The sequence below is a fragment of the Leptosomus discolor genome, chromosome 4 (assembly GCF_034619465.1).
Source record: "Leptosomus discolor isolate bLepDis1 chromosome 4, bLepDis1.hap2, whole genome shotgun sequence".
NCBI lineage: Eukaryota > Metazoa > Chordata > Aves > Leptosomiformes > Leptosomidae > Leptosomus > Leptosomus discolor.
In genome coordinates, this window is record NC_141394.1 from 78,920,631 (window position 1) to 78,937,284 (window position 16,654).

The 16,654-nt window shown below is 36.8% G+C and overlaps 1 protein-coding gene across 4 annotated transcripts in view; it reads right to left on the bottom strand.

Annotated features, from left to right (window-relative positions):
- Positions 1-374: 374 nt before the first annotated feature.
- The window catches only part of CTNNA2 (catenin alpha 2), a 459,358-nt gene continuing 443,078 nt past the window's right edge, over positions 375-16,654 (bottom strand). For all 4 annotated transcript variants that reach the window (XM_086464656.1, XM_086464659.1, XM_086464658.1 and 1 more), the window contains one exon: positions 375-662. In XM_086464656.1, coding sequence (XP_086320782.1) covers positions 375-662 — 288 coding nt within the window. The remainder of the gene's footprint in view (positions 663-16,654) is intronic.

The window sequence follows — 16,654 nt, forward strand, 5'->3', positions numbered from 1 at the left end:
ACAAGCTTTATGGTCTACCATTACAATTTCATTTTTGTCACTTAATATACCTGCCAACCTAATGTTTCTTGCATGCATAAAAATTTCTGGGTTTAGACTTGAATTCATTATTTGACCCACACGTACCCCTGTGATGCAAGTTCTTTGGCCAATTTAATGCTATAGTTTAGTTTAAAAAGGAAGCTTGGAATAAGTCCATTTAACATCAGAAGAGAATGCCCTAATTTTGGCATTGCAGAAAGTTAGTTACTTCAATAGAGTCTCAGGTTGCATGCAAATTGACACTGCTTCCCCCCACCCCATGCCAGACGCATACAAGTCGGCAGGTATGCATACAAAAAGAATATAAAACCCTCCTGGTAAAGCTTAGTGTTTCAGAATGAATCCATAGCTTTAAATTCACTTAAGGCCTGTACAGGGGAAATATGTTTCTTCTGGGACCCTCTTCTCACTCTTGTCTGATATTCTTCTGGTTTTTCTCTCTTTACTAGAGGCTTCTTCTCAGGGGCCTTCATCTTCCAAGATACAACTGGTGAGTTCACTGCAGCAGTACCATAGACCTTCTGATATTTAGTAGAAGCCACATAGGATGCTTTCACTGTAAGGACCACAGCGTTCATCAGATTTTTAGCTGCCTGGATGAGAGAAGTGGCACTGTCCAGCTACAAATAGAAAAGAAAATGAAATACAGCAAGGTTACTCCACAACTGGATCACTGGACCGTTTCCTGACTGAAGTCTGGATAGTCTCAGATCTCATTAAAGATGAAATGAATCCTCTCCCTCAGAATTAATCAAGTAGCTTGTAGGAACAAGCACCAGCAACAACATGCACCGAACTGTAAAGGTAAGACTGTGGTACCTCACATCAAATTCTTAAATAATTCAAAGGAAAACTTGTGCTGGCTGTTTTTTTTTTTTTTTTTTTTTTTGGTTGATTCTTTTCCTACCGGTGAAGAAGTTGCCTCTTTTTTCACAACAAAATCCTTGACTTCTCACTTAAACCTTTAAAAATTTACTTTTATATGTCATAAACCGCAAAAGAGGTCAACAGGGATTTTTCCAAGTGTTCAGGTTTGTTCTAATTATTCGTACTAAGCTCAGGATAACACCCCCAATGATGTCTACAGGAACAGTGTGAGGCCAGTGCTGAGCTTGTTAGAGAATCCCATCTGAAAAGATGAAAGGACATTTTGAAACCCCTACAGAAACAAAAAGATGAAACAGTTAACTGCAGGTTTTTGCAGCTACTGGAATATTTGAGCTACTTAAGTTCACAAGGAATCTTACTTCATGACGTACTTGCCAAATCCAACTGGACATCCGCAAATTAGTAGGTGCTAAAAAGACTCTCTTCAGCGCTGTAGCAACCCAGGTTACTATTTAGGATGTTCAATTATCCCTTTCTCGAAATACTGAAAAAGTGGGATATATTCTTTGTGATAAACCCCTCGGTTCTACCGTGGGAGCTGCCTCAATTTTTTAAAGCCTTTTCCAGTTTGTAGGAAAATGATTTTGGGTGTGATCTTATTTTATCTCTTTAATTCCATCCCACTTGCACAGTAAGTTCTTAGTTATTTTTAATTAGTATAAAAGGCCTGTCTCCTTCCAAACCTTTCCCGCTCCTTATTTTGGGACCAAATGATTCCTTAATGTGAATTCTAAGAAAGGTAACCAGGATAGATACTCATAAGGCAATAACGAAATCCATATTATACTTCACACCTCAAGTATTTCGAATCATTAACAGAAGAGTTCAGGAGAAACCTCTCTGACATGTCAGCGACTGATGTGAACAAGAACAGACGTTACAGAAACCCTGTGTCTGGCATGACATTCATCTATAGACTTACCTATTATTTTTGATTTCCTCAGCTGTGGCCTTATACTCAATTTGATTCATTAAATACACAAACAGCTACATACAGTGAGGTGAAAAACAAAACAGCATTTTAATGATTTTCACGTACTTGGTGCCATTCCCTGAAATGCAGAGTTAATTGCCTGCCCTCGGTAAATATTTTTCTTCGGGACTAATTCATATTTTCTGTTAGTAAAGGAAACCAAGTTAAAAGATGGAAAATTACATTATATGGCAGAAACATGACTGTTCAATAGGGAGCAATGAAATATAATTCAGAATAGTGTTATTCTATAACCACACCACTGCATGACTTATAAGGCAATCTGTATGTTTGTTGGCAAATAACAGATGATACTTTATTAAATTAGGATATTCTAATTTACTGCAGAGATTTACAATCAAGCATTATTCATTGTTAAACGATTCTTTTTGGAACACTGGTGGTTTCATATTGAATATAAAGTGATACCATCAAATAGTATTTACTTCATTTACATCAGTGTGGATAAACTGACAAGATCAAGCTTATAGTGCACATTTCTGAAAGAATTCGATTTCCTGAAGGTTTCTAATAGCCTCACATTTTCCAATGTTTCTTTACGAAAAGAGTTCTGGTAGTTGTTTCACATGGGGCATGTATTAAGGAACAGTATGATTAAAGAAAGCATTCTGAAACAAGGAGGCAATTAAATTAGATGCTTAAATCCATACAAAGGATGCAATCTGTATCTTTAAACACATTAGTAAATTCATGGAGTGTATCGATAAGGGCATGCAGAAGTATGTACTTCTGCAAGACTGGACGCGGATTGCAATGATGTCTTTTAGAAAGCCACGTTACATATTTCGATGCTATTTTAATTATCTCTATCTCTAGTTCAAATCTGCTGTTATAGTAGAAAAGAGCTCCCTATTTTCACCATTATTAATCACATTTTAACATGCAGATACTTAGTCTTTGCCCTTAATATCTGTTCATAGTGTAAAATGCTTTCAAGTCTTGGAATCAGAAAAGAGACATAAAAACCCCCTAATGGCATTAGGCTATGAGTGTTCTCCAAAGTCTGCTGGTAGCCATCCCACGTACTCAATTTGGCTACCTAAGCACTTCCAGTGATTTTCTTATTGCCTCCAGTTCCTTGCTTGTATTACGGCTCCGTGAAGAAGAATTAAACTGAATGAACACCATTTCAATTAACATTTAACATTTTACACCACTGTGTTACCTCAGTTTTAAGCTGTGCTTTGTAATCAGCAGAGCTATAGTGGCATAAAGCTGGAATGAGGCAGCAGTGAATCAAGCCCTTTGTGCGTTAATTCCTTACAAAATCTGGGCACAGAAACACACGCACTTTTCCAAACAGATAATGTTAATAATCCAAAAAAAAAAAAAGAAGGAAAATTAACATTTCAAATAAAAGTACCACTAGGAAATTATTGCACACTACAGAAGGCAAACTTCACTCCCTAGCAATGGTTAGGGAATTATGAATATAATGATAGCTTTCTGTGCTAACAGCTAACAGAGCCTTTGACTTGCTACACAAAGTAATAGTGCTCTGCTACTTAGATCTCTATACAAATATGTTTGCCTCCATTTAGGAAAAAAAGCCCTCTTAAACATAAGAGATAAATTTAGGTTATTGGTCCATAAAACTCCAAGAATAGAGAATAACGGGCAAAATTCAAACTTCATAAAGAACCTAAGAATGCACTGGAGCTGGTCACTTACCCAGGTTAAAGCTGCCATCTACCCTGCGAAGGCATAAATCATTCAGAAAAAAAATTAAAAAAAGATTTTGCTACAAGCTAACTTTGTAATTAGTGAATGCAAGGGTAGAACACTGGAGCAGCAGAGCTTATTATCTGCCAAGATGATAATTTCAGGCTTTTTTCCCCCCAAAAATCCTTAAGGCTTTGTGGAGTTTTTGATCTGCTTATAAGCTGTGATGCATTTTTCCTGCATTGTACGTGGAATTTTCCAGAATCTTGTGACAATCAAGATTTCTTGCTTCTTTTACGTATACGCATAATCTAAGTAAAATAACCCGCAATTACAACACTAAAATAGCTGAAGAAGAGCGAGAGAATAAAGCTGGAAAATCTTCTTCTTAGCAGTAAAGCAAATGAAAAGAGATGTTCTCCCTGCATTGTCACACCACTGTAATGGAGAAGAATTATACCACCATTTTTAGAAAGGAGAAAATTTAATTTCCAGTGATGTCTTCATATTTATAATTAGAAATATAGCACAAAAAAGGGAAATAAAGAAAAAAATCTGTATTTCCAGTTAATGGTAACCAAATGATTTTGTAGGTAAAATATTTTCGAAGTACCCTACATCACATTTTGATGTGATTAAACTTTGACTTGCTTAAAACAGTGCTGTTGATATAATATGAAAGGTGCTTTGCTTGGTACTACATGACAGTTTGATTAAAAACTCAGCTGATGCAAAATTGACAAGGCGCATACAGAATGATTCCAAATTATCTAATAGCTAAGTTTCCAAAAGTATGTATACACAAAGAAAACATTGCTAAACGGTGACTTCTGCAGTGGGCTCTTGGAGAAACCATTTGTCAGCTTTACAATATTAATATTTCTGTTAAAACCTCGGGAAAAAAGCACTTAACTGATGAAATTTGCAGATAACAACTGGGAAAGTGGTAAGTGATACAGAGGGCATGTGATTGATATCTAATAAGCTGGTAAGTGTCAGAAATATAGATTTCAGTTTGGCAGATGATACCTACTTATACAATAAGGAACTTTATCCTACACAGGATCCTTGGAAATCACTCCCTGAGTATACAAAGAGGAGGACACTGATGAAATATGTTAAATTATCATATTCAGTTTATTGTGTGTCTGCAGTTATGGACTACTGAGTCCTCAATGCAAGATCAACACCGAGGAACTGGAAAGAATTTAAAGAACCTCAAGAACAAAACCCATCTTTTATGGGAAAGCTTCAGTCAGCTCTGTTTTTTTCCATTAATAAAGTGAATGTTTAAAAAATGAGTTGATCAAAATCAGCTAATACATAGTAACAGAAAACTGGTAAGATTTCCAATTCAACTAGACAAAGATACAACAGAACTTAACGGGTGAAAGGTAAAGCAGGTCATCTTAGTTATTAATTAGAAAAAAAAATTTAGCAGTGATATTAATTAATCACAATAACACATGAAAGAGATTCTGTCTCTAGAAATTGTCAAATCAATATTGGATGTTTTTGCTTAATATGTACACTCTAAGCCTAACTATTGGACACTTTTAATGCCATCAATACAGGGAGCTTACACATCAGTTACGCAGGAAGACAGCTTAGATTTTAACAGTGGCCCATATCAGGCTTGAAATACACGAATGCAAAAAATTAGTATTAGAAATTATTGATAAATAAAGTTTAGACTGGTTCACTTTGTACAGATTGGGAGGAGCAATTGTCATTTATTTAACATGTTGAAAAAGAACCTGTGGCCCTTTGAGCACTCTTGGCTAAGACTAGATTTGTATGCCTTTAGCAGTAACTTGGGCACTGGCAAGCCCTTAAGGCTATCTGTGAATCCTGGGTGCATTCCCTGCTTCTCCTCCTTTTCAAAGCAAGTTCATACTTTTGTGGACTGGTACAGTTGCTGTTATCACAAACCAAAGTCAATTAACAGCCTCTAGAGCAACTAGGGTTATATGAAGCAATTATGAATCTGGAGGGTGAATCAGGAATACCATTTTTCCAGATTACATTCTTATGCAACAGAACATTTTCCTCTTAGCTGTGCTTGATAGTAAACCAAATCCTACGTACATATGTAAGATGTAGGTAAGAAAAAGATCTTATTCATAATACTTATGTCTTACATTTCTGTGGCATATTTCATGCATAAAACATGATACTATTAGTGACAGCCAATGCAAGACTGGCCTATTTGCTATTCAGATGCACTCATCCCTATGGTAGGAGACATCTGCTGTTTATCGGCACTACTATGCAATGGCTGAAGCTATATTTCCGTCAGTCACTTGAAAACGTGCATAAGATTTTTGTTAGATATGGGTCCACTGTGGGAAAACTATCCTATATATTTGAAATTCTGTAACAAACAAAATGTCATGATTTGGAATGTAATCTGGCCACAGTGTTAGAAAGGGATCCGTGGCTACATAGAGAAAATAGTATTATACTCCTCTTTTCCTACCTATTTATTTTCACATTTGATTGCAATTAATTTACTGCTTTACACATGTTGAATATTTCATTCTTTCTGGGGGTACTTGTGTTTTATAGGTGGCCAATCCACTGAATAACTGTCCTCGTCTGCATTTTTTTCAATTACAGGTAAGAAACCCATAGGGATTCCCAAACTCATTTGACTGTGTTTAACAAAGGCTGCCAATCTGTTAGGACAACAGAAAACACACAAGTGTACCAAGAACTACGGGTATCTTCTGTCTTCTATGGACTATCGCCATTTTAAAACACATGTTAGATTTACAAGGTCAACAAATTACCAACTGCTTTGTGCCAGTTTGAAAAAGCATAAGCCTATAAAAATACTCCCAATACTGGCATTCCCAATAAAAGATAAACAGACATAATACAGAAAATTTGTAGAGATGCATTTATCCAGTTCATGGACTTATTCCAGGCAATTTTAAAAGAAAAAAGATAAAACTCAAAATGATAACCCAATTCATTTGCTTTGAGGAGAATACTTAATATGCAACTGAAACAAATATATATATATAAATATAACAATAAAATATGATTCAACACTGTATATCACTAAAATTGAGGGGGTTATACTTCATTCACTAAATAAAAGAGTTTGAAGAAGTAACCTAAGTTTATGATAAAATAAGAATACGAACCCCATAAAGTTAAGGAATACCACCTAAATGCCTTCAAATGTATCCAGCAGTCCTACAAAAACCCCTTTAATTTTACTGTAGGAAGACATAAAGGCTGAAAGCCCAGGAGCCCTCCATATCTTTTGCTTCTCCATAAGCATCTGAAATAGTAAGCCATGCACCAACTCAGAAATACACAACTAGCAGACACTGTACTTAATTTCATAGTGGGTACCCGAAAGCTTACAAATACTGCTTTTTTGGAAGGAAAAATCTTTTTTGCCTTTCCAGCTGAGAGACTGAAACACGGGCTTCAATGTCATGATCATTTCACAGAATCACAGAATGGTTTGGGTTGGAAGCAACATCAAAGACCATCTTGTTCCAAGCCCCCTGCCATGGCAGGGACACCTCCCACTAGAACAGGTTCCTCAAGGCTCCATCCAACCTGGCCTTGAACACTTCCAGGGATGGAGCATCAACAACTTCCTTAGGCAACCTGTTCCAGTGTCTCACCACCCTCAGGGTGAAGAACTTTTTCCTTGTATCTAGTCTAAACCTGCCCTCCCCCAGCTTCCCACCATTACCCCTTGTCCTATCACTGCAGGCCCTTGTAAAAAGTCCCTCCTCAGCCTTCTTGTAGGCCCCTTCAGGTACTGGAAGGCCGCTATAAGGTCACCCTGGAGCCTTCTCTTTTCCAGGCTGAACAAGCCCAACTTTTTTTTTTTTTTTTTTTAAATTTTTTATTTGCGCATTTATTCATCATATCTTTGCTTTGTCCTCTCTTCTCCTCTCTCCAATAGCTATGGAGATGGGATGGATCTTTAACAAGAAGGCTTGCAAAAAGCCTGACTCACAGGTTATAGTCTGAAAGATAGTCTGAAAGATAGTGGATCCAGTTGTCTTTGGCCCAAGAGCCAAGAGTACACCACTAGAGATATCCCCAACTCTGCTGTCCAGCATGCCCAGTAAGTTATGTATGCACTGAAATTGCTTATTGGGTCATCTAGTAACATAGTGAAGCACCCAGTTGTAAATCCTGTCAAAATTTAGGTTTTTGCTAAGTGTAGCAGGCTACCGAGAACAGACCTACCTAACATACTAGTGTGCACGTTCTGGGCCAAAATACTCACATGTAGATGCTTTATAAGACTGAAGTCTGAGGATCAGAGCTCAGGGATGAATTTTAGGTATGTAAATTCAGTATGAGTTTTAGGTAGGACTCAGACACATTGTCTTTTACTTTAGTGCATTTAGTTTTACATATGATCACTAAATGCCCTTCTGATGCAGACATTATCAAAATGTCATTTGTGTATCAATGGCTGATGTTCCATATTGCCAGTGTTTGTCCTTCTAAGGAGCTAGCATGAAAGCTCATATTTTAACAACTGAAATGGTGAAATGAAAAATAAGACAATTGGAAACATATAAAAGTTAACGTTACCCAATTCTTTTTGTGAAATATAACTACTGACTTCTCTCCAGCCTGGCAGGTCCCGAAAGTGAAAAGTGTATTTTCGAATTTCTGATAAATACTAAAGTTTTTCTATCAATTAACTGTTATTTACAATCAGTAAATTATTTATCCAATACGACATTACTGCTATAACACAACACTTACAGTTTTTCTTGAAGATACCAAACATAATATAGGTTATTTCCTCAATATTTAATAAATATATTGTTGCACTCTTTTCAGAATTTAATGGGGCACAATATTTTGACCCATAATACAAAATTCCTCAGAACCCGTTCTTTTTCTTCTGCTCATTATCTGCCACAGCACAGCAGGAAAAAGATGCCAAAACAGTACAATTCATATTATACACCAGAAACACTGCAAGGACGAGCAATCACATATAGCAGTGAGTTTTTTAAATAAGCTTGCTTTATCAGTCATTTTCGTGCTACAACACTGCCTTAACAGTTTCAGAGTCTGCTACTGAATTAGGATATCTGACACTAGTCTGAATGCCCAAACATCTGGAAGAATTCCACAGACCAAGGAAGAAATCCTCAGTCACTGAAGTCAAAGGGGTTTTGTAGACGGGAACAGGATTTCACCCCAAAATTTGCCAGCACTATGGCTGCACTTGCTACATGTTTTCTTTGCTAAGGTTGAATGTAGAGGGAGAACACTTTCTACATCAACCTACAACTGACAAACATGGGAAAGTGTCTTCTGCCGTGATGGCTCGAGGGTTTTCCCCTCTAAATCTGCCTCATTCTGCATAGAACTAATGCCTGGAGGATGATGCCTTCAATGGAATATCATGGACGTAAAATATGACTGCCTAATGGCTATCCCATTTGCATTACTAATCGTAGCAAAATTAGTACAATCACATTTGCAACTTCAAAATCATTCTGTCCCCTGGAGTGGTTTGATCTGAATTCTTGGATAATTGACAGGGAACAGACTTTCGTATGACTGATTTGAGGATAGGCTCCTACATAATCTTCAAGGAGAAAATAAAATGTCTGGAACAAAGATGAAGTCCAAACTGTATTTGACAGGATAGGCTAACTTAAAACTATAACTAAGATTTTTATTTTTTTTTTTTATATTGCCAGGAGGCTTACTGAAGAAAATTAGAGTTAAGAGGTCTGTCAAAACTCAGTACCAGGCCCAAGAAAAAAGTCACTAATGCAAAACTTTATGCAAGTGGTCTGTGTATTGCCAGGATTGTATACACCATTTTACACACGGATTCATATGCCAGAAGTCTACACAAGATACGACCTTGTCTGAACCTGATGTCAGAGAAAAACACTGACAGCACTCTGTCAAAAGAATTGCAGTACAAATTTCTACTTTCAAATCCAATTGCAGTTAAATCTGAAATAGCAAATATAGGATCTCTAACTAGCTTGTGCTACTGATCTCCCTCTGACTTGTATGTAATTTGAAGATAGATATCATTTTTAAAAGCCAAAAATAATCTAGTGATCTTTCAAATTGATTTTTGGAAGCAAACCTTTTATTCTTTATCTAGAGAACAGTTATAATAACAAGAAAAGCGTCTGTCTTACAGTCTTACCTGAAGGGACTCCAAATCATGTCTGCTTGGCTGGAAATTATACTCTCAGTGATAAAATGCAGGAGAGTTCAGATTAAATAAAACAATAAAGCATAGAAACACTATATTCTTTACATGAGACTGTGTTATCTCCTGCTATTCCTCCTGATTTTGTCACAATGAAAACAGAAAGAAAAGCAGCATTAATGCAGGATTTCAGATTGCAATGCTGAAAAATGTGATATTTTCCCGATTTCTTTTTTAATTTGTGAAAATGTCAGAATGGTATCTGTGTGTGAGTTATCTCCATGTCTTCAACTGTGAGGATCTGTCACATTTTTAGGCAAATTTGCTCCTTCAGCTAGATTCGTATCTCTAAAGTTACGCTCACCTAGGTTAGCACAGAGACACTTTGAAGATAGCTGCTCTACAGGTATAGCTGGCTTTCTCAGGAAAGGTCTTGGAAACAATGCATCAGAGTCAAAATGAATAAAACAAAATCCTCTGGCAGAATGGAAGATAGTACCAGGACAATTGTTCCTTGCTTCCTAACTTTTGCCTGCTGTTGTTCATGTATATTTTATGTCTCATAGAAGCAGATAAGGGGCTTGATCATTCAAGATATTGATCACTTCTGAGGTGCTAAAAGGCTTTTACTTCCCCGGCGTTGAGGGTCCTTGCAGTGTTGCTCAATTCATCTAGTGAAGATATTCCTTTCTCTGTTTGATTCCCTGAGCACTTCCCAGGACTTTACACCAGTATGCAATGAAATAAAGAAACAAAACTGAATCTCCACAGTAATCTTCAACAGAGAGCCCCATTTCAGCTTTTCAGAAAAATCCTGGCACTGATGGAGCTAGCTTAATAATATATGGTAAATAATTTGTAAAAGAAATTCTAACATTTTATTCCAAATACATTATTAAATTCACAATTAACTGCTGTATTTGTTTGACCAACTCAATAGATGGTTAAATAACATTCAGTAAGTGTTCCTTACTAGAAGGTTTTTTTTTCCCTGGTCAATTACTGAATATACAATTTGTGAACGCATTTGTTCATTAAATTTTAAACTTTAGCTAACTCTGAATGTTATTGAAAACCAGCAAAACAGGTAAGAATTATCGGAGACTGAAAATAAATGAAACCAGAATGAAACAGAAACAACTGTAAAGGCTGTTGCAGTTTACAAGGAAAGAACAAGCAAAGATGACAGCAAATTATGAATAAATTGGAATGAGTAAATCTTGCTCTGAATTGTAAAGGCTCATTTTTATTACTCACATTTTATTATGCATATATCCATATAATCATAGAATACTTTAGGAAGAAAAGAGCCTTTTGAGGTCCTCTAGTCCAATGCCACATTCAAACAAAATTGAATTAGATGAGGTTGTTCAGGATTTTGCTCAAATTCGGAGTATGTCCAAGGATGGATAGTCTCCCACATCTCTGGACTAGAGACCTCCACCCTGCACTTAAATTTCACTACCCTCGAGGTAAAACTTTTTTTCCTTATATCTAACTGGAATTTCCCATGTTAAAGCTTGTGTTTGTTGCCCCTTTCCCTGTCACTATGCACCTCTGACAAATCTGGATCTGGCTTTTCTTGATCCACCTGCTAGGTAGCTGTAGACAGCATCTCCCCTTAGCCTTCTCTTCTGTATACATGCAAAAGTATCCAAAACAGTAGTGTAGATGATGATGGTGATCCTATTTTCACTGTTACAAGAGCAAGTGTCTTATGCAAAGGGAAAAACTGAGTAACTGTAGAAAGGAGGAAAAAACATCACCAATTATTGACAAATATTTAATAGCTCACTCAAGTTGGATAAGTCCTGTACTACTCCTTTCAGAAAATATTCATGTTAGGAAAACCTAATTTACTTGGTCTCTGTTTTCTTCTGTGATTCAGTACTGTAGATAGCATTTTCACAAAACAACAAATGCAGAAGTACTTACAGACTCAATGATTCACATAACCCAAATGGTTTCTGTGCTTCTCACCCCAGGACAATCTTCCCTACACAAAACCAAATTAATTCAACCACATCTCCAAATCCTCCCTCTAATCCACAATTTATGTAAAGGAGATGAAGGTATAAACTCAGCTGTTATTTAGAAGAATGGTGAAACGAAAAAGCATTTGCACTGGCTCTTTTCTTATAAAGCTCCTACTTAAATATTGTACGTTAGTCATGATTATCTATAGACTTGCCTGCACTTGCACCAGAAAAAACTGTGACTGAATAACATTAGTCAGGATCCAAGAACTGCTCATAGCTGGTGGCACTAGAACCCCCAGAAGCATTTTTTCAGATGTCTGTAATTGAACAATTTCTTTAGGAATGCAGGCAAGAAAAATAGGGCTGCTCATAAAAACCATCGAGGCAATGTGTTCAGTGACCTAGGCAAGGCTTTCAGAGTTTCCGTTTCTATAAATGAAGTCTTATCCTGTACTCATCCTACCCAATTCCATGTGCTGGATCAAGGCATTCCAGGCTGCTTCTGTGCTTATGGAGAAGACCAGGAACCATGGAGCACTTGATCTTTCACAGGTTCATTTCCTATGGAGATGGGCCAGAGTATCTCACCTTTTTAATTATAGAGATCCTGAATTGCATTAGAATCCTAAAGACAGTTAATCTGGGCAGAGATGCTCAACAGCTGCAAAGAAATTGTGCTTGGATTTGACCCAGTAGTCCAAGAGTTCAAACAAACTTAATGAATATTTTTGAGATTGTTTTCCTTAATTCTTCTCTTTTGATCCCTGAAAGCGTCAAATGGGGGAAAACCACACACTACAAAACATGTCATTCTCTCCAACCTACAGAAACGAGTAAGATTGGGGCCCTGAAAGAGCTACTTTACATAGATAAATGCTAATAACAAAACATTTTAAATATTTCTGTCCAGAAAAAACTAGGCAGTCTCCTTTCTCCAGCAGCTAAGTTCACAGTTACATCACTTACACAGGAATATATACTCTCAAAAGACCCCCAAGGCTAAACCACCTGGCTCTATGCTTGTCTGAGTACATGGTTTAATTCACCTGCCCATGCCTCTGTAAATATTTTTAGGATGTACTAATCTAACTGATTGTTAGCGTCTACCTGAAATAAGAATATGTGCTCTCTAGAAATGGCTATTGATCTCCACTAGCTATAAAGGACGCCTGGAGCCAACATCTCAGATGCAGATGTTTACACTTGGCTAGTTGAATTGCTCTCCACATAGCAATGGAGATAATAGTCAAAAACCTCTTCATAATTCAGTTAAAACCATTCTGACTAATAAAAACCTCAGTTTTCATTACACCACAGACCTACTCTCATCCTTTGCACAACTTCAGTGGGGTAGCCTCCCCCTGTTACTGCAAAACTTCTTTTCCAACTCTATCTTTTTCAAACTGTACTCCTTAACTACAGTGAACTCTTTCTCCTGTTGGTTTTTTGTGTGTTTTGTTTTTTTTTTTTCTTCCCAATTTTATTTCTTTTGGTCATCCAGAGTGGAGACTGGAATACAGAATGGAAGACAGAGAAATGCTGGTCTTGAAAATTATCCGAGTCTTGAAGGGGGATATCACGTTTGAAACTCATCACGATTCCATAGATCTTTTCTGCCTTGAGTGTGGCTCAGTATTCTCAGTTGCAGAAGGGAAATAATGATAGTATTTGCTTCTGTTTTCAGTTTTTATGAGGGTACATCATCCAAATGATTATGACTGAACAGAATCTCTTCAAGTCTTTGAGATGCAACTGTCCCAGAAACAGAAAGCCCGGGGTGCTAAGGCAGTCCTAGTTCCTCCAACCACTATATTTAGTCCAAGTGCTATTGAGCATTTTTGTTGACAATTCAAATGAGCTGAGGTCGAAGTTTAAAAGGATTGCAATTTAAATCAACACAAAAAGTCCTCTAGAATGCTGTGCACTATCATTGCGACTTCTTTTGCTTAAACAAGATTAAAGCAAAAGTAATTCATTTTGAGTCAATGGTGTTATACCAGCCTAAAACTGCAGTAAGAGAGGGCAAGGTGATAAGCATCTATCTGCCAGCTGACACGGTTTGCGAACAGATGGTGCATTTCACAGCTCTCCCTCACTTCTCATATAAAAAAGAAGGTAAGAACCAACCCACAAAGTTTTAATTCAACTTGTAAGAGAAATCAGCCTGGCAAATACAGAAAATTTGGGAATATTACACAGCCATCTTAATCATACTGAAAAAATGTTTGATCCCTATGCACGATCTTACATCATTAAAGTATTGCTCATCCCTTGACAGTATGACTGAGAAACAAATCTGTAACTTAAATGCTGACCTCCTTAAATATATAGGTGTAAATATACTAGTTACTGGTTTTGCTTTGTGTCACTAATACCCAGCGCACTTGCTAACGTAAACCAATACAATTTTAAAGACTGCCTTATTGTAAAGTAACTTTCACTTTGCAAAACACAAAGATTTAACTCATTTAAATTAGCATATATTGGAAGAAGTTGCTCAGATATTTCCTTTAAAAGTTTTCATATTACACACTAAATAAAATCAGATGAAATCTAGGCCTTATTTTTACTTCAATTTACGTATATGTTAATAACATACAGTTAAAACAAACATCGCAATTGACTGAACACACATTTAAGTCAAAGCTGTAAAATACAGAAATCTGTGCACTTTAGACATTTTAATTTTTTTTAATCATAGCTGCCAGTAAAATACTTTAACAGGGGAATTAGCTCAGTAAATGTAAAATTAGGCTATTTATTCTCCCGGTGTTATGTTACTCAGGCAAACTCACATCCTGGGGTTGCATGGAGAAAAAAATGTTATTAGATTTGTCACAGACAGATTCCAGGTTAATTATCTCAACAGTTTATGTCATTTTGAATATCATTCCCTCTACAAACTCCCCCCTACACATAAGTCAGCCAACTGCTAATTTGCTCATTTTACAAGATAAATTTAGAGACTAAATTTCTCTGGATCTAAAGTAATCCACTGACATCTCTGTGCCACAATATCCCGTCAGTGCTGACCACTATCTCTAATTCTCCATAATTACTGAATGAAACCAATGCTGATTTCCTGTTCCCAATCCTTATATCACTTTTAAAAAGTTTCCCTCTCTATGCCACCAAAATGCTTTCATACCATTGAAGTGAGATTATGGGCACTGTACAGTTGGTCCTTATGTTTTACCAATTCTGTGCAAAATTAAAGTCTCCTGCATTGAATAATTATGTGCAAAGACAATTTTGTAAACTCATCAGCAGAGGATGTGCTTAGGATCTAAATTAAATTTTACCTCAAAGCATTTCCCTCTGAAAAGAACAAACCTCAAATCATCTTTAACAGCAGCAATTCCTATAGAGTTTTTCCAATGAAACGTTAGAGATTGACGAACCCACTTTTCCTTTTTTACTGAAAAGATCGAAGTTTGCTAGGGAAGCTAAATTTGCTAGACAAGTTCTTGCCTTTGCAAAGGAAGATTTTGGGACTTCATTGTTTAGTTCACTAAAGGAATAAGCAGTGGTCATAAAATTCCTTGCACACATTATTCACAGCTAGAAAAGCTACCACTTGTCAGGGAGCCAAGTTTTATATTCTTTGTCCTTATTTTTCTCTCTGACAGGAAGGGAAACAGTCATTAGTGAAAGTTTTGGTAGCTTTGTAAACAACACTTTCATCCTCCCAGAATTTCATTCAGATCTCCTGTGCACTGATACAAAGAGCGTCCCTGAGTCGTCAGGGAGGAATATCTATCCATCACTACCGACCAGTCCCCAATACATGCCACTGACCAGAAGATGGAATGGTCTGCATCCTATACCCAATTCCTCAAAGCCACCTATTCACCTGAAAATAGAAGTACTTCATCAATCAGACTATGGACCACCTCTGCTGAAAAGGCTGTGATTGCACTCTCCTTGTCTTTGATTTATAGAGTATGCATTGCTGCCTTTTAGTGCCTTTCACTGAGATATGACAAGACTCCACATAGAGCTGGTAAAGAGCTTTAAATGAACAAGAACAGCAAGATTTGCAGTATCCCTAGGGCCAAAATCTTCATATGATCCTCCTTCTGCCCTTTAGTATGAGAGCTCTGACATCTTGACAGCTTTAATAGATACCCAAGAGGCAGAACAAGAAAAGATCTTCACAGTCCATCTTGTCTTTTTTAAAATGCTGAGGGATATTAAAACAGTGAAGCAGTAATACTTGGGGCCAAGAGAAACAGGTAACAAGACAGTGCTTTAAAGCAAAATTGTAATGTTCAGGTAGTGACGCAAGAAAAACACCAAGAAATTCCGTTAGCAATATCCCTGCCCATTTGAAGTTCTTATCACCGAAAAAAAATCAAATGCATTGATTTATAATTTCAAAGGTTAAGTATCAGTTCCATCTCCTGGGATTTGATTTCTTGCTTAATTTTACATCTGCCACAATTTACTTGTGAATTTCATTTCATCTATAAAATAGGTCTTATAACTGGCTTAGTGTTAACACATAGCTTCATAAACGTTCTGGATAAAGCAAATAAAAACAGTTAACAGAGAACATAGAAAATAGAAATCCTGTCACGTATAAACCGGCATTATCCACAGTCAACAATGATAAGTATCATCTGTCTTTAATCACAAATGTCTTGAATCACAAATAATTTCGAAAAATGATGGCCCAGCACTACTGTAATTAAATCAATGGAAGTTTAGCAATTGAAGGGATCGGAGTCTGCCTTTTCACAACGCAAGATAAACGTAGAAGGACCACTTTAGTCACAGGTAAACGGACCATCTCTGCAAAGAAATGTGATCATTGCTTTACAGATGACATTAACTCTAGGACCTCAGAACAGGAAGGAAACGACTTTTCGCAGGTAACTAAGACAACACATGCAGTACATTCAGTGA